This window comes from Pleurodeles waltl, chromosome 7 (genome assembly GCF_031143425.1).
Source record: "Pleurodeles waltl isolate 20211129_DDA chromosome 7, aPleWal1.hap1.20221129, whole genome shotgun sequence".
In the NCBI taxonomy this organism is placed as follows: Eukaryota; Metazoa; Chordata; class Amphibia; order Caudata; family Salamandridae; genus Pleurodeles; species Pleurodeles waltl.
Window position 1 is genome coordinate 869944769 of NC_090446.1, and position 18024 is coordinate 869962792.

Consider the following 18024-nt stretch of genomic DNA (forward strand, 5'->3'; position numbering starts at 1 on the left):
GAACTGTATAGCTGTAAAATCTCCGTAGATGGTATGCCGAAAACTAGAACTAGGTCCCGTGACAGTAACTCCCAAATATGTGTTCGTGCACCATCACATATCAAGTCGGGGTGCATTTTATACCATATAACCAAAATTCAAGGTGTTTTTTCAGCTTCACTTTTTAAACGTGACTGAACGGTACATTAACTTTACTTAATATAATACATTTCTAAGAATCTACTTCTCGCATTTATCACGAATTAGATTGTTGGGTTTTTTTGGGGAGTGGGGGGGCGTTGTTTATATAGACCCTACCTTGAAATAAACGTAAATGCCGATATCTGTTTCCGTTAACAGCGACGCCTGTCAATTAAAAGGTGTTTGTTATCACGGGGCAACAGCTGATCATTTTAACTGGATCTCGATGTGAAGGCATTAGCCCCTGCAAGCCCTGACTACTGTCTTAAGGAAGAACCCCGCACGCTGTTCTCTCGAGGTCCTCTTTCTGTCCCCATGCCGTTCGCCTTTGAGGACTGCACGGCAATGCATGCTTGTCTGTACTCTTTAGATGTCCCCGGTGCCAATTCTGATTTCCTCTCCCACACCTGCATCCGTATTCACTCTCTGCGTATGCTTAGTTTCACTGGATGGTTCATCTATACACATGCACTATCGGCATGTGAAACAGAGCACACCACAGTGTGTCATCCTGCCTCGTTTTATTCATTCAAAAGAGAACAGGAATAAATATGTATTATGTGTGTTGACATGAAATGGGACCTTATTATCGTCTTTAATATATTCATGAATAGCATACTTATTTTTCTTTATATGTGTGTTTTTACTTGATGATTTGGGGGGGTTTAGAATAGTTCAGAAAGTTCAACGCAGTCTACCGTAGTTTTGGGATTGAGCCACACGGTGCCGCTGTTGTCAAATGTGGTGGAGAAGTCGGCGATCCAGTGGAGACTCATGCTCTGTCATTGCAGTCACTTTGGACAGAATCTCGTCATAAAAGCATTTTCTCGGGTATGTGCTCTTCACAGAAACCGTGTGAACGGTAAGTGTCTGCTTACAAGAGAAGCACCCGCTTCGACCAGCACGTGGATTTGCGTTTATCTCTTTTATGACACTGATTTTGGAATATCTGTGAAAAACTCGAGTTTTCTGAAGAAGAACACACGAGTATGGCTGGGATGAGTGCCTACCGCGGAGCAGGAGCGCTGGGAGGGAAACGGCAAGTACTGGTTTCTTTGTTGTTTCTCTGGTTTTGTGAGTTAGTCTCTGGACAGATAAAATATTCAATCGTAGAAGAAATGGACAGAGGCTCTGTTGTGGGAAACATAGCAAAGGACTTGGGGTTAAATATCAAGCATTTGACTAACAGGAATCTACGCTTTGTTTCTAATTCCGAGAATAAGCACTTTACATTAAACGCCGAAACTGGAAACCTGCACATACGTGACAGAATAGACAGAGAAGAAATGTGCGGGGGTTCGCCCAGCTGTTACATCAACCTCGAGGCTCTTGTAGAGAATCCACTGAATGTTTTTCACGTAGAAATCCTTATCCAGGATATTAATGACAATGGCCCGAGTTTTTCAAAGAAGTCAATAGATCTAGAAATTGTTGAAAACACATTGCCTGGAACGCGCATTACACTTGGAAACGCTCGAGATCCGGATATTGGCATCAATGCTCTTCAAGGGTATAAGCTGAGTCCAAACCCACATTTTATTCTAGAAGAAAATGAAAGCGGCGATGGCTTTAAATATGCACTTTTGGTGCTGGAGAATATTTTAGACCGTGAAAAACAACACCACCATCACTTAATTCTCACTGCCTCAGATGGAGGCGATCCCATCAGATCCAGTACCGTGGACATTTATATTAATGTTCTTGACGTCAATGACAATGCTCCGGTGTTCAGTCAACAGAGCTACAGAGCCACCATTAGTGAAGGGGCAGAAAATAACTCATTGGTGCTACAGGTAAAAGCCACAGACGTGGATGAAGGTTTAAATTCAAAAATTACCTACTCTTTCAGCAGCATAGAAGACAGTGCCTTTAAAACCTTCAGCTTGGATGCAGAGAGTGGAGAAATTAAAGTTAAGGGGACCTTGGATTTTGAGAAGACCAGTTCCTACAAAATGGTACTGGAAGCAAAGGATGGAGGGGGACATGTTGCACAATCACTGGTACTTATAGACGTTACTGATGAGAACGATAATGCTCCAGAGATAACGTTTGCATCTGTTTACAGTCCTGTTCCAGAGGACTCCGTACCAGGGACGGTATTAGCATTAATCAATGTTCAAGACCTAGATTCAGGAGATAATGGCAAGGTTGAATGCCACATTCAAGAAAATGTGCCTTTTAAATTAATGTCATCATCTGGAAAGTATTATAAACTTGTGACGGCAGGTGTCCTGGATAGGGAAACTACCCCAGAATACAATCTCACAGTTACAGCCACAGACAAAGGATCTAGACCTCTTACTACAAGCAGAACTCTCCGGCTACAGCTGTCTGACACGAATGACAGCCCACCCGTCTTTGATGCATCTTCCTACCAGGTCTTCGTTCAAGAAAACAATCCATCTGGTGCCTCCATTTACAGTGTAAAAGCATCTGATCTTGATTTTCATCAAAACGCACATATCACTTATACACTACTAAACAACAACAAGGAATCGGTTCCTCTGTCTTCCTACATCTCCATTAACTCTCAGACCGGAGTGATCTACGCCCAGCGCTCCTTTGACTATGAACAGCTCAGGGAGTTTCAGTTCCAGGTGAGAGCTCAGGACTCGGGGTCTCCTCCTCTCAGCAGCAATGTTACTGTGATGGTATTTATCGTGGATCAGAATGATAACCCTCCTGAAATCCTATACCCCACACTCGGACCTGATGGCTCTGTGCTGTTTGAGATGGTTTCTCCTTTTGCAGATCCTGGTTACCTTATAACAAAAGTGGTGGCCGTAGATGCTGATTCTGGACACAACGCATGGCTCTCCTACTATCTGATTCAGACCCAGGAACCTTCACTGTTAAAAATTGGCCTCCATTCTGGAGAAATCAGGACATCAAGGGCTTTCTTGGAGAAAGATCCTATCAGACAAAAAGTGGCCATTTTAATAAAGGACAATGGACAGCCACCTCTTTCAGCTACAGTTTCTCTAACCATGGTATTTGCAGAAAACCTAGCAGAAGCAATTCCTGAGAAAACAAACCAACCACATGACTCAGACTTAGAATCCAATTTAAAGATATATTTAGTAGTAGCTTTAACTCTAGTTTCATTTTTATTTATTTTCACTTTGATGCTCGCTGTGATTTTAAAATGCAAAAATTCAAAGAGAACCAAGATGTTTGAGACTCTAACTCCTGCTCTTTATTCACACATTGATCCAAGAACTTCTTCCAACTATCAAAATGGAACACTGCCATTGCCCTACTCTTACGAGGTCGCAGTAGCACTGGATTCTGGGAACAATGAGTTTACTTTTCTCAAGCCAGGTCATGATGTTTCCACGGATATTCTTTTTTCTGCAAATGATTCTGGGATTGGAAATGAGTCCCTTGGAGGATCACTTGAAAATGACACATTGAATCAGGTGAGAAGTGTTTACAGTCTTTCCTTTGACTCAGGCATTTAAGTAGATTTGTTTCACTTAACCTATCTGAAAAAAGTGTGAATGCTTGTGTTTGTAAATTTTCAGGATTTATGCATAGCTGTGCATTTCTTCATAGTCACTTTTTAACGAGATGCACGTTAAACCATAACAATCTGCAGGCTAAGAAATAATTTCTATATCAATATGAGAGGAAAAAACAGTGCTTGATGATATTGAGTCCCCCTACAAGATTGACCCAGATGGCCCATCCTCTTTTGATGAACATCAAAAATAAGGAATGTATAGTAAACTAAACATAAAACTAATTATTAAAATGATCTGATGTGTAAAAGAATTAGCATTTATTTCCTTGAGGTTCTGAGGGACACTCACTTTCTTTGAAAATTATGAAGGACACTATTAACCAAAAAGAAGGTATATAAAAGCTGCAAGTGAGCAGTCAGTCAAATGCCTTGTAAACATTATTAATGGATGCAAACTAGCTACTTACTAAAGTTGTCATGTTCAATCTAGCATATTGTCAAGTAACACACAGCTGTTTGATTTAATAGTAGCAGAGGTTTTACATAAATCCTTTGAAAATGACATTATGATTGAACCCCTGAAAAGGTTCTGAAATTTGAATCCTCGGGACCATGCCATCTACATGCCAGTAGATGAGATGTCATGCATAGCTAAATTTATATAAAATATGTTGATAAAGCTGCCTGGTCCCATATTACAGACAGGATACATTCTTCTTCTATGCCCAGGGTACACCTTTAAACAGGAGCACAAACAAGGGAAGTGCACCCTATTAAGATAAATGTGCTGCCCTCAGGAAAGCATGAACTCACCCTGCCCTAGGGTTAGTGCATTCAGTGGAATACAGAGCAACTGTTTCAAAGCCACTCTGTGATTCTCTGTGCAAGTAGCAACCCACCTGCACTTTTTTAATGAGGGGTCAGAGATCCTCCTGCAGGTGGGTGCAGTGAGTGACAGTACCTGCTTGCAGGAGAATGTGGGGTGGGGGAGTCCATGGGACCCCCATTTCCACATTCTAGAGTGCTACCCTCAAGGGGTGCATTGACAGTCCACTAACCTTTTGTGCCACTTTCTCATTGCACCTTCTAAAGGCCTGCTTGCCTTTGCACTCATGTCCATAGTACTGCACAGGCAGAGAGGCAAATTGAATCCCTCATTTGCATGAGTTCAGGCAGTGTGCGGCATGGCTGCCATCAGACTTTGTTGGTGCCAGGAGTGGGCGTGTACAGAGCTACAGCAGCCTTCAGTGGTATATGCACAACCAACTCCTTCGATGTGATGCAGATTGGGTGGGTCAGAGGCACTTGCGCAACCCAATCCAGGAGTGTATGGTGGCGTGACGATCAGAGCATTTAACAAGTGCGCTGGCAGATCAAGAATTGGGTAAATCCTAAAGTGCCTGCCTCAGCTGAGAACATCAGCTGAATGTATAAGCCAATGAGCGGCAACTTAGGCACATGTGGACTGACGAAGGCTGCAGCTAAAGGAATCTACCCTCACTTAAGACTGAAATTCATAGGTTCATCAGCTGAATGTATAAGCCAATGAGCGGCAACTCAGGCACATGTGGACTGACCAAGGCTGCAGCTAAAGGACTCTACCCTCACTCAGGACTGAAATTCATAGGTACATCACTTTCAGCAAACAATTGCAATGCAATTCTGACTTTTGTGTTGTTGTGCTTAATTAATTACTGATGTTAACCTGTATAAACCTTTCGTAATTTCTCTCTAGAACAGTCAAGACTTGATGTGATCCATTTAAACCCACATCTACTTCTCTTTGGAGCTGATAGTTGTTGACTTCGGGATGATGATTGTGCCTAAATATCTAAGTTATGTTTCGAAATTTTAATTGTTGCACATTTGGAATATTTCACTTTTTAGGCAATTACATGCATTCGCCTTGAATTTTGATTATTTTCTAGCAGCATTTAGTTTGTATGAGATTTAAATTATGATTTAGAGGTCTTTGATATTGTGTGGTCTTGATTATGAATTTGTGAAATTCGCATAATTTGATATTGTGTAATTATGTGAAATTTCTGGAAAATGTTGCCAATTTACATGTTATGTAAAGTGCAGATCCATTATTTAGCAGTATATTTTACCACAAAATGAACTATTGCATCAGTTTTTGACACAAGGATGCATTTTCTGCTAAAAGTGCAAAAAACACAATTGCCATGAACAACAGCCAAATGTTGCATCATTCTTATACTTTCACAAAATAATCCCCATGCAACATAGGTGAAATTAAGCTTAATTGCATCATTTCAGGAATTTTGCATTATGAGCATAACACAAACATCGGAGAATAATGCAAATGCACAGGTTTAATTTAATTTGTGCCTGGGCCCAGTCTAGTGTGAATTGAGTGTAGAACAATGTCTGTGCAGTGGAAAATTCAGGTATCTACATCCCTAACCATTAATATCTTCACTCTAGATTCCATTAGGAACTTGATTACTGTTAGAAATAGAGTCTTTGGTTGGCAGTCAGTTTACCCCCTGGCCAAGCAAGGACCCTCACTCTAGTCAGGGTAAAGGAGAATCACCCTCTGTTAAACCCCCTATCTTCTTGGTAGCTTGACATGAGCAGGCAGGCTTTACTTCAGAAGCAATGTGCAAAGTATTTGTACCAATACACACAATAACCCAGTGAAAATACTACAAAATGACACAACACAGCTTTAGAAAAATAGGAAATATTTATCTAAACAAAACAAGACCAAAACAACACAAATCCGACTTACACAAGTCAAGTTATGAATTTTAAAAAGAATAAGAGTCTTAATGCTTAGAAAAGAGAGAGAACGGTGCTATTTCACAAAAGTACCTGGGTAGCGCCAAAATAAAACCGCACGGGCGAGTGTGCGTCGAAAAAGGCCAGCGATGCATCAATTTTTCACCCGCAAGTGAAAGAACATGCGTCGTTCCTCCTTCGGTCAGGTAGACGAGCGTCATTTCTTCTCTCCGCAAGAAAGTGATGTATCGATCCGGATGGGCACCTTGAGTCCGGGCAGGCTTTTTATTGATTTTCCAGGCCCAGCGATGTTGCGGTAAAAGCCAGTTGCACAGTGTCAAGTAGCCGCACAGCGTGGGGGCTTGCGTCGTTAACAACAGTCACTGCGGGTGTTGCACGTTGTTTCTCCAGCCCTGACGCAGGTAGAACGTCGCTTTTAGCCACGAGGCCAGCGGCGCATCGTTTATCAACGGCGGGGTGGGTGGTGCATCAAAAGTTTCCCCGCACGGTAGTCTTTGTGTGGATTTCTGTCCTTGTCCACCAGCTGCACCTTTCAAGGGCCTAGAGACAGGTTAGGGCTACATTTGGCAGTCAGGACTCTCAGCAGAAAGCCCAGGTGTTGGCGGAGAGAAGTCTTTGTTGTCCCTGAGATTTCAACAACTGGAGGCAAGCTCAGGAAGTCACACAAAAGTCAGTCTTTGTCCTCTCTCAGGTAGAAGCAGCTACTGCAGGCCAACCCAGCAAAGCACCGTCACAGGCAAAGGGGTAGTACTCCTCCTCCAGCTTCTCCAGCTCTTCTCTTTGGCAGAGGTTCCTCTTGGTTCCAGAAGTAATCTGGTTTTCAGAGGGTTTGGGTGCTCTTCTTATACCCTTTTCTATCTTTGAAGTAGGACTACTTCAAAGAGAAGTCTCTGTTGTTCACAAGATCCTGCCTTGCTCAGGCCAGGCCCCAGACACACACCAGGGGTTTGGAGACTGCATTGTGTGAGGGCAAGCACAGCCCTTTCAGGTGTGAGTGACCACTCCTTCCCTCCCCTCAGCCCAGAGCCCATCAGGATATGCAGGCTACACTCCAGCTCCCTTTGTGTCACTGTCTAGGCGAGAGGTGCAAACAGCCCAACGGTCAAACTGACCCAGACGGGGAATCCACAAACAGGCAGGGTCACAGAATGGTTTAAGCAAGAAAATGCCTACTTTCGAAAAGAGGCATTTTCAAACACAAAATCTAAAAACCAACTTTACTAAAAGATGTATTTTTAAATTGTGATTTCAGAGACCCCCAAACTCGACATGTCTATCTGCTCCCAAAGGGAATTTGCGCTTTAATAATATTTAAAGGCAGCCCCCGTGTTAACCTATGAGAGAGATAGGCCTTGCAACAGGGAAAACCAAATTTGGCAGTATTTCACTGTCAACACATGTTAAACACATAAGTACATGTCCCGCCTTTAACATACACTGCACCTTGCCCATGGGGCTACCTAGGGCCTACCGGAGGTGCCTTACATGTAAAAAAGGGAAGGTTTAGGCCTGGCAAGTGGGTACACTTCCCAAGTCGAATTGGCAGTTTAAAACTGCACTCCCAGACACTGCGGTGGCAGGTCTGAGCCATGTTTATAGGGCTACTTATGTGGGTGGCACAACCAGTGCTGGAGGCCCACTAGGAGCATTTGATTTACAGGCCCTGGTCACTTCTAGTGCACATTACTAGGTACTTACTAGTAAATCAAATATGCCAATAATGGATAAGCCAATGTACACATATCATTTTTACAGGGAACACTTACACTTTAGCACTAGACAGCAGTGGTAAAGTGTCCAGAGCAAACATAACAGCAAAAACAGAGTCCAACACAAAGAAACAACCTGGGAAGTAGAGGCACAAAGTTAGGGGAGACCATGCCAATGATACCAGGTTTAACAATTACAAACATTGAAACGAGAGGGCAACCCTACTTCACATGATTGTGAATGACTTAGATGTAGTTGAGTTTACCTGTAGTAATGATTAGTTGTAGTTTATAAATGCAATATGTAATTCTTTTTGAAAAGTGTTTAGTGCTTTTTGGTATTGTGGGCAAAAATGGGAGACTTTATTGCAATCTAAGTTATTGTCAATGAATGAGACTTCTGCACGCATTCCACCCTTTGCTTTTTTAATGTGTGCTAGAAAAACAGTACATCAGCCCCAAGATTCAGACTCCCTGCTCCAGTGCCTAGTTTGTAAAAGGATGAGTGCCGATGCCCAAAGCTCTGCTCAGAAGCCCACAACTGGCACTATTAAATGTCAGTGTGCGATTTTCAAGACTAAGCAGTCTTCAATCAATATTGTATGTCTGTAACCCATTTCTAGATGCTCCCTGCCACATAATCTCACTCCAGTAGGTTCCTGCTTTCTACTTTCAGAAGGCGGGTTTCCCTCTTTTTCTTCCTCTGTCTTTCCCCTTTGTCTGTTTTCCCTTTTTTGCTCTAAAAAAAAGTCTGATGAGGAAAAAAAAGTGTTGTTTCCCAAAAATGAGTGCCAAGGGCAACCACCAGCTCAAATTTTAAGCACTGCTCTGTTCGCTGTATCCAAGCTGCACCTCACTGATAAGGGCCAACTAGGCTGACACTGGTCTGAGTTTGCTTTTGTTCCTGTTCTGTAAACTCTGGTGTGTACCCTTCTGTACCAGAATTCTTCGCAGAAGGGCATTTGTTTGTGATGTCCCTGAGTTTTCTAATTCAAAATACTAAATTTGGGTTTGCCACCCATTGCCTCAAGAAAGTAAGCAGAGGACCACTCTGCAGGTACTGGTCAAGCTCCTTTATTATGTTTGGTTGTGCCTTAGAGTTGCAGGTACATGTGTGTGTCATTTCCACTCAAATTATTTGCCACTTGTGGGGGACTTCTGTGTCGCTATTTTAGATTGGGTAATTTAACTTTGTTAGAGACTGTTTGTGTCTGAACTCTAAGGCCAGGTGTCTGATAACTCTGTCGCCATGCCTGTAGTATTTCTGGCTGATATGAGGTAGGTTTCTTTCAATGTGCACAGTGTCTGTTTTTGTTAGTGTTTATTTGTTCTTTTTAATTCTCTCCTGACTAGCCCCAGATACTAGATTCCCCCTTCCTACTACCTTAATTGTGTCCCTTGAAGAATGAAAGTAGTTCCCCTGATGTTATGCCTAAAACTCCTCTGAACTTTTCTGTTAATTTAGGCTGAAGTCGTTAGATAGATCATTGTTGAAGCACAGTTAGGACTTCTTTGATTTATATTTTTATCATGTTCCCTTAGTAACAATCACAGGGAGCTAGGGTATGTATTTAGCACCCTCTCTCATACAAAATACAGGTACTACTTGGATCTATTCTCCTAAAGTGTCCGTCCTTCTCCCTTCAAGGTCTCTCCCACCATCATTCCTTCATCTCTCCTATTTCCACTCCTTCTTGCCCGTAATGATTGAGGTAGAGTGCTAGATCAAGTCCTCGTGCATCTGTTACCTATGACATGATAATGTCTTTTGGCTACATTGTCATTAGTGTGTGGCCTGATAATGTTGATTCATAGATAAATTGGTAGATATCTAATTTTATATTTGCGTGCAAGTCAACATTCAGAACAATGGCTGTGTCTAACCTACTATGCACAGTGAGCATCAAGGAACAATGGGTATAATTGTGTGCTTCTGATGGCTATTAAGTGTGCAGGATGTCTATGACCCCTTGTATCCTCTAGACTAAATTCTCCTGTAATGGTGCCTAACACATTTGAAGCTTTCTTGTAGGAAGTGACTTCACCGTCACTCCTCCATTTATCAGGGCTGATTATGAATTTGAAGTTCTAATCAGAAAAAAAGTCTGTGTTTGGTGTGTGTTACTATTCTAAGGGCTATTCTGAATTTGAAATTAGAACCTTATGTGTTTCGTGCTCAGTTGGTTTTGAGGAAGGTCCCACATTGATTGTTCCTACTGGGATGATGTACCTGCTGTTTTGATCCGCTCTGACCTTGTTTTTCGTGAATCTTACCCTCTTGCAGCATTACATGTTTACACTCTTCAAGGTATGTTGGGGACCGAAAGGGAAAACTTTTACTATTTGTGTAAGCCTAGTAACTTATATGTTGACAGAACCCTGAGAGCATAAGAGTTGTGTAATTCGGGGGACAGTTCTGATGTCTTAGCTTGTAAGATCCTGCTTACCCAAAACACTACGCTGATTTCTGAAACTGAACATATAAGATAACATGTTTGCAGTGATGGTTCTAGAAAATGTTTTAGATTGTGAGATACAAAGTCACCATCATATGGTTCTGCCAACTCTGGATGCAGGAGATCCACCTGCATCTATCATTGTGGACTTCAATAGTAATGTTCTTGGTATAAATGAGAATGTCCCAGTGTTTCATCAGGAAACCTATAGAGTGATCTTTACTGAATGGACAGCAGTAAGTTAGTGGTGCTTCATATATGACCCACAGAGAAGGATGAATGTTAAAATGAAAAAACATCACCCCCTTTTTCAGCAGCATCCCAGGCGATCAGTTTAATACCTTCACTATGTATGCACATGCTGGCAAAATTAGAGTTGAGTACAACCCTTTTGGCACCCTTGAACTTTAGGAGACAAATGCTCATATATACATCTGTAATCTATTGAGCTTTGAAAAACTCCTTGCCAAGCACAGGAGTGAGGTCTAAGCAGTAGATACATGTCAAGCATGGAAAAAGGTGGATGCCTAAGTTCTATGCTGCAATGAAGGCATAAGTGAAAAAATTGTCTTCACCAAGATTGGTAGGACTACTGGGATCTTGAGACTATAGGGCACCAAGCTGTGGATGTACTGCAGTTGACTTGACAAATAGACATTTGGCATTTAAGATGATTAAACACTGTGGGCCAAATTCACAAAGTTAAACTTAGACCAACAGTCTAAGTTCATGACTTTTAGTATTCACAAAGGTAAGTGACGAGTAGTATCTTTACATCAGTGCTTGGGTTAGAATCACTGCACTCTGGGCAGAATCTCTGCCCCAAGTACGGCGATTCTACTCCGCACCCAGAGTGTAATCTCTGCACGTGGAGTGGAATCGTCATATTCAGGGGAGATCTCCTCCCTGAGTGCAGAGATTCTGCCACAAGTGCAGACGTAAAGATACTACTCGTAACTTACCTTTGTGAATAAAGTATGCAGATGCATCCTTTTGTGGACCAGAAGTCTAATTTTACCTTAGTGAATCAAACGCTGTCTATTTTACATCTCTTGGGGCTATGATTTTTTGATTATTTTCTCCTCTGTTGCATTCATCCTGTTATGCCCTCTTTTACATATTACATTCATTAAGAGAAGAAATGTTCTGTAATGGAACTGAAGTTGCCCACCCCCGTCTTCTCTAACTAAACAGGGATACTATGTCTCCAGTTTACTGGCACACCTGCCTTGTTAAAAATCAGTTTGACCGTGCATAATTTTACATTTCAGGTTTGTTACTCCCAATCTTTGGGATACTGAAATTCCTTCTAGATGTCCTCAGGTTATTTCTGTTCTCCTTCCCCCTAGATTTTAAATTTTGTTTGAAATGAAGTGGGACATTTTTTTATTTTTATCTTTGAGATGTTTCCTCATTTCTTCCAAATGTACCCATTTATTCTGGGATTCAAATTGTATTAATTGAGTTTACTATCTATTTCTGTGCACGTTTACCTGGGCATGTGCCATGGTTTTATGATTGCACATCAAGTAATGTGGTGCTTTCTCAGATGCCAGCTTTTTTCTGGAAGAATTACTTTTCAAAATATTCCAGAGGCAGGTGGTGATCTGTTCCTTTCTATTCCATTTTCTGTGTTTTATGTCTTTGTATTCATTTTCTTATAACTGTACCAGCTTTAACTTTTGAATTTATCAGACAACAGGAGTGAGTCGGTGTTTGTTCCATAACGTCATTTTGCGATGGGTTTCATTAATCACGCAGGAAGTTCACATGGAGGAAAAGCAACAAATAACTGGACGAAGGCCCTGTCTCCCATTACGTCCTGGGGGTGTATAAACTCTGCACACTGTTCTTTTTCTTCAAATCTGTTTTCCCTTCCTGTAGTCGTTCTTGAATTTCACAAGTTTATACTCTCAAACCGGTGTCTGGCCTTTCCACCCTTTTCCAGATACCCAGTCCTACTTAGTGACCACATGTATTTCTCTGAAAGGACCATCTAGACCAGCATTGTCTGCCTTATCTTATTTTGTGTATGCATATGTTTGTTCATAGGTTTAGAACAGGCAAATGTGTGGTCTCCTATTGTGAAAGTTAGATTTCAGTGTCTCTACATGTCCTTAAGTTTTCTGCTGCTGAGCACCACTGTCAGAGCATAAGACAATATCTAATGTGGGTCACTCATAACATTATGTGGTATTGAATGTAGGGTTCTTGCACTGAGGGTGAATATAAGCACTTTACATTGTCTGTGATCTGGGATGAAAGTCAGCCAGATTCATATCAGTGAGCCGCAATTGAATCTATGGTTGTTTGTCACAGATGAAAATGGTAATTCAGTCTTTTTCCAGTTGGATTTTGGATGGATCAACCTCTAGATGAGGTTGATGCAGTATTTGAGTTACTGGATGTCACATCTGCGTCCAGGGTTGGTTTCTTCAGCAAGGGGGGAGAGCTGTCCTGTTTTGGGGGCATCCAGGATGCATTGTTCATCAAGGGAGTGATTGAGAATGTTGAGGAAGAATGTAAGGGCACAGCCTTGAAGATATTTGATAATCGTTTGATGGTAGCACATCTTCTTAATAGGAGGTGGCATTTAAGAGAGTTCATATTGAAGGGGAGGTTACTGTGCGAGAGGAGGTTAAAGGGTATCCACTTGGAGATAGGGCCATGGGAGAGGGTGATAATGTGGATGTTTTTGTGTTGTAAATGTGGTATTTGTTTTTGTTAATCTCTGTGAATAAGTGATTGATATGGCTGCATTTGTTAGCTAATGAAAGGATTGATGGTTCTGGACTTAGACTGGTTGACACTAGTTGATGGCTCCTGCAAGTGCTTTTCTTCTGTTGTTTGCTTCATTGATGGTAGTCTTACTCTAGATGCCTTTTTTTATGACGAGAGATTTGTATGTGTGAGACCAGTGTATCATTGTCTAGATAGGTGAGAGCCTGTCATGTTTTTGAGGAAATTCATAGAATGATGCTCAATTAAGGCCCTCCTTTTGAGTTACTTTGTTGTGTTCTTCTTGTAAAAATAGTTTCTTTCAGAAACTTTTTTTTTGTATCTCAGTCACATGAGTCCCTCTGGTTCTGGATGCCCAACCTTGCAGAGGATTGCAAGTTTAGTCCCATCGTTTGGCGTTCTCCCCTTTCTCTACCTTGCCACTTCTCTAACCCACTCCCCTCATTCCTTCTCTCTAATGAATCCACCCCATCTTCCCTGTCAACCAGAAGATCCTGCTGCTATCTAGCCATCATTTGAGAACATGTTCAATTCAAAGGCTTGTTTGAACCAGGAGGGTGATTCCAGTCTGTGTTCGCTTGCTGTGGAGTTCCACAAAGTGCAGGAGGCACATCCTCAATAAGTGTTCTTTCTTGATTTTTGCTAGAGATACTCTGTGTGTCAAGGCACCAGAGTGGTTTGTTTGCTTCCACCATCCAAAACACCCAGTGAGATCTCCCTTTAGGAGCAAAAGAAGCACATTTAGGGTGTATATTAATGAAGCTCTGCTGAAGTGTAATTGACTGCAGCATTGAATGTCCACAAGCCCCATATAAATTGAGCTGTTGTGGAAACAGACAATATAAAGACCTCACTATGATGTCAAAATAGTCTTGTTATGTATTCTATGCCTACCTAGACTGTCCAATCGCACCAGGCACTCTGTGTTTAAGCCTTATTACACCAGAAGACCTACTTTTTTTGGCAATTAAAAGTCTGTTTAAGCCAATATAATTATCTAAACGTGGAAGATATTCACCCTATCCACCATGTCGACTCTTATGCAGTGCTAATTTGTTCCAGTGCATGCAGGTGGTGGGCATTGGCACTCATTTTAGGAAACCAAGGCTTACTTTTTATAACAATCCAGAGTCGGTAGCTAGTTTGTAAAATAAAATAAAGAGTGCTGGTCCCCGAAGCTCTGCTTAGATGCCCATGTCTGGTGCTAGTAAATCTCAGCATGCTGAATGCCAATGCTGGTATTCTTAAATCCACTGCATACCCCTTTAATTCAATGCCAGACACTCCCTGCCCATTATCTCACTTTAAAAGGGTCCTGCTTTCTACCTTTGTGACGAATATCCACCCCTCTCTTTCTCCACCTTTTGGATTTGAGTGTTCTCCATTACTTGCTCTCTGTAAATATCTCATGTGAACAAATAAGTGTTGGTCCCCAAACCAGCAACCATTAGCTAAAATTAAGCACTGCCCAGAGCAAGAGAGTGAGAATGGCAAAAACGGAGAAAGAAGCAGAAAAAGAAAGATATAAACAAGTGACAAGCAAAGCAGGAATAAAAAATGGAAGAGGAAAGGAAATAAAGGGTGGTGGAAGAAAGAGGCAAGAGGTGGTAGAAGCAGAATAAGCAGTCTTGGTATTTGCCAAATAAGGGCCTTGGCAATGGGGATTGCAGCTGCTGAGAAAGATGCAAGAATAATAGTTGTTGGTTCACTTGTGAATTAAGGGCCATTAAGAATGGACATAGGAGCTTAGAATTCTGCAGGCAAAAGAAATTTACCTCCTAGAACCACAAGACTGTGAAAAACTGTAGAGTATCTGTTTAAAAGGCTTAAGCAGCATGTTATTGTTAGAAATCGGGTCTCTAGTTGGCAGAGGTTTGCACTCTGTCCAAGTAGGGATTGTTAGAAATGGGGATTCTAGTTGGCAGTCTGTTTACACCGTGTCCAAGTAGGGACCTTCACTCTAGTCAGGATAAGGGAGATACCCGCTCAGATAACCCCTGCTCACCCCCGTTGTGGGCCCGCTACGGTGTCGGGAAGACCCGCAAAACAGTACCTTTGAAATTGCAGGGTATTGTGATTCTCATGGTGAGCTCCGAAGAGCAGCGTTGCTGATGTCGCATTGTCGGTTACGGAGTAGGTTGGCACTTGAAATTACACGCGTTGCGGCTCGTACTCTGGGCTGATGAAGGCAGGAGTGCTGGCGTGGATGGCGTCAGGGCTGCAGTGCGAAGCAGGACGATGCGACGTGCAATGCCCACCGGTCACGGTGCAGGTAGAGGCTCGGTGACGGCATCCAGCGGCATCGGTGAGACCAGGGCTGCAGTGTGAAGTGGGGCAATGCAATGTGTAGTATCACCAGGTCATGGTGCAGGCAGCAGCGTTATCATTGCTGAAGCGCTGTCGATGGTAGGCCCAAGCCAGCGATGCAGGATGGGACAGTGCTTAGTGACCCTCATGGGCAGGGTCCACAGGTCACGGTGCAGGCAGGATGACTGGTGATGACACTGGAGTTAATGGTGCTGGCGTCGGTGGACCAGGGTTGCGGTGCGGGATGGGACGGTGCTTCTTGTACCTCACGAGCGGTGTCCACAGGCCACGGTGAAGACAGCAGAGGAGCGGCAGCGACAGGGATGCTCAGGCTGAGGTGTGAGTAGGTGATGCCGGAGTGCGGGGCCCACAGGTTGCGGTGTGAGCAGCGGCTCAGTGAAGTCTTCCGATGACTGCGTCAGTGAGACCAGGGTCAGGGTGCGAAGCGGGACAGTGCGGTTCCATGCGGCATCAGCAGGTCATGGTGCAGACCAGCAGCATCGTTGACGATGTCGCAGTGGTATCTCTTCTTCAACAGCACAAAACAGTTCCCAGTGCTGCAGGTTGAGGAAACTGAATTATTTGATATCCCTCAATCTTCCAACAGGAGGCAAGCTCTACTCCAGGCCCTTGGAGAAATTTCTCAAGCAGGACACACAGCAAAGTTCACCCTTTGCACTCTTTTCAGGCAGAAGCAGAAACTGCAGGCCAGTCCAGCAAAGCATCACAGAAAAGGGACAGTACTCCTCCTTCAGCTCTTCAGTTCTTCAGCTCTTCTCCTGGGCAGAGATTCCTCTTAATTCCAGAAAGATTCCAAAAGTCTGCGGTTTTGGGTCTCCTTCTTATACCCCGTTTTGCCTTTGAAGTTAGCAAACTTCAGAGCAAAATCTCAAGTGTTTGCAAGATCCTTCTTTGTCCAGGCCAGTCACAAGACACACACCAGGGGGTTGGAGACTGCATTGTGTGAGGGCAGGTGCAGTCCTTTCAGGTGCAAGTGACCACTCCTCCCTCCACTCTAGCTCAGTTGGCTCATCAAGATGTGCAGGCCACACCCCAGCTCCCTTTTTGTCACTGTCTAGAGGAGAGGTGTGAACAGCCCAACTGCCAAAACTGACCCAGACGGGGAATCCACAAACAGGCAGAATAACAGAATGGTTTAAGCAAGAAAATACCTACTTTCTAAAAGTGGCATTTTAAAACTCACAATCTAAAAACCAACTTCACTAAAAGATGTATTTTTTAATTGTGAGTTCAGAGACCCCAAGCTCCATATTTCTGTCTGCCCTCAAAGGGAATCTTCACTTTAAAGTTATTTAAAGGCAGCCCCTATGTTAACCTCTGAGGGAGATAGGCTTTGCAACAGTGAAACCCGAATTTGGCAGTATTTCACTGTTATGACATATAAAACCCACCAGTAAATGTCCTACCTTTTAAACATACTGCACCCTGCCCATGGGGCTACCCAGAGCCTACCTTAGGGGTGCCTTACATGTACCAAAAGGGAAGGTTTGGGCCTGGCAAGTGGGTACACTTGCCAGGCCGAATTGGCAGTTTAAAACTGCATACACAGACACTGCGTTGCCACGTTTACAGAGCTACTTATGTGGGTGGCACAATCAGGGCTGCAGGCCCACTAGTAGCATTTGAGTTACAGGCCCTGGACACTTCTAGTACACTTTACTAGGGACTTACCAGTAAATCAGATATGCCAATCATGGATAAATCAATCAACAGTACAATTTACACGAGAGCATGTGCACGTTAGCACTGTTCAGCTGTGGGAAAGTGCCTAGTGTCCTAAAGCCAACAAAAACGGGTCAGAAGAATTAGGAAGAAGGAGGCAAAAAGATTAGGGATGACCCCACAAAGGGCCAGGTGCAACAGGGATCATAATCCTAATCAGGGCAATTAAGATACACACAAAAGGTTTACCTGTGCTCACCCTTTGGAAGCTTGCCACAGAGCAGTCAGGTTAAACCAAACAGGCAATGCAAAAGGTATTTGTGCACAGACACAGTGAAAGCACCATAAAAGGACTCCACACCAGTTTAGAAAAATTGCCAATATTTATCTGAAGTCTAACAAGACCAAAATACAGGTTATGAATTTTTAAGGTTAGATCAAATGCAGTGCATGGAAGACAGTATCTACAGCCAGAACTATCTGGTTGCGCTGAACAAAGCAAATCCAAAAGTGCAATACGACTGCAATGGATAGCAGACTGAGTACAGGAGTCATGCAGACTCACTGACGGTACCTTTGTTGCGTCAATGCTCATTGACGATGCATTGATCCAGAGGAGGGAGTGTATTATGCCTGAAAGCGATGTAATTTCCTGACTGGCAACTTTCTTGATGAGTCAATGACCAGAAGCAATGAGTACTGTTCCGATGCATCTGTGCTG

At 42.9% G+C, this 18024-nt stretch overlaps 1 protein-coding gene across 32 annotated transcripts in view; it reads left to right on the forward strand.

Annotated features, from left to right (window-relative positions):
* Positions 1-18024, forward strand: part of LOC138245662 (protocadherin gamma-C3-like) — an 830748-nt gene that overhangs the window by 593204 nt on the left and 219520 nt on the right. Inside the window, exon 1 of one of the 32 annotated variants that reach the window (XM_069199462.1) lies at positions 970-3599. The exons of the other annotated variants lie outside the window; for them this stretch is intronic. Coding sequence (XP_069055563.1) covers positions 1170-3599 — 2430 coding nt within the window. The 5' untranslated portion in view covers positions 970-1169. Of the gene's footprint in view, positions 1-969; positions 3600-18024 lie in introns of those variants that run through there. 32 annotated transcript variants of the gene reach the window in all.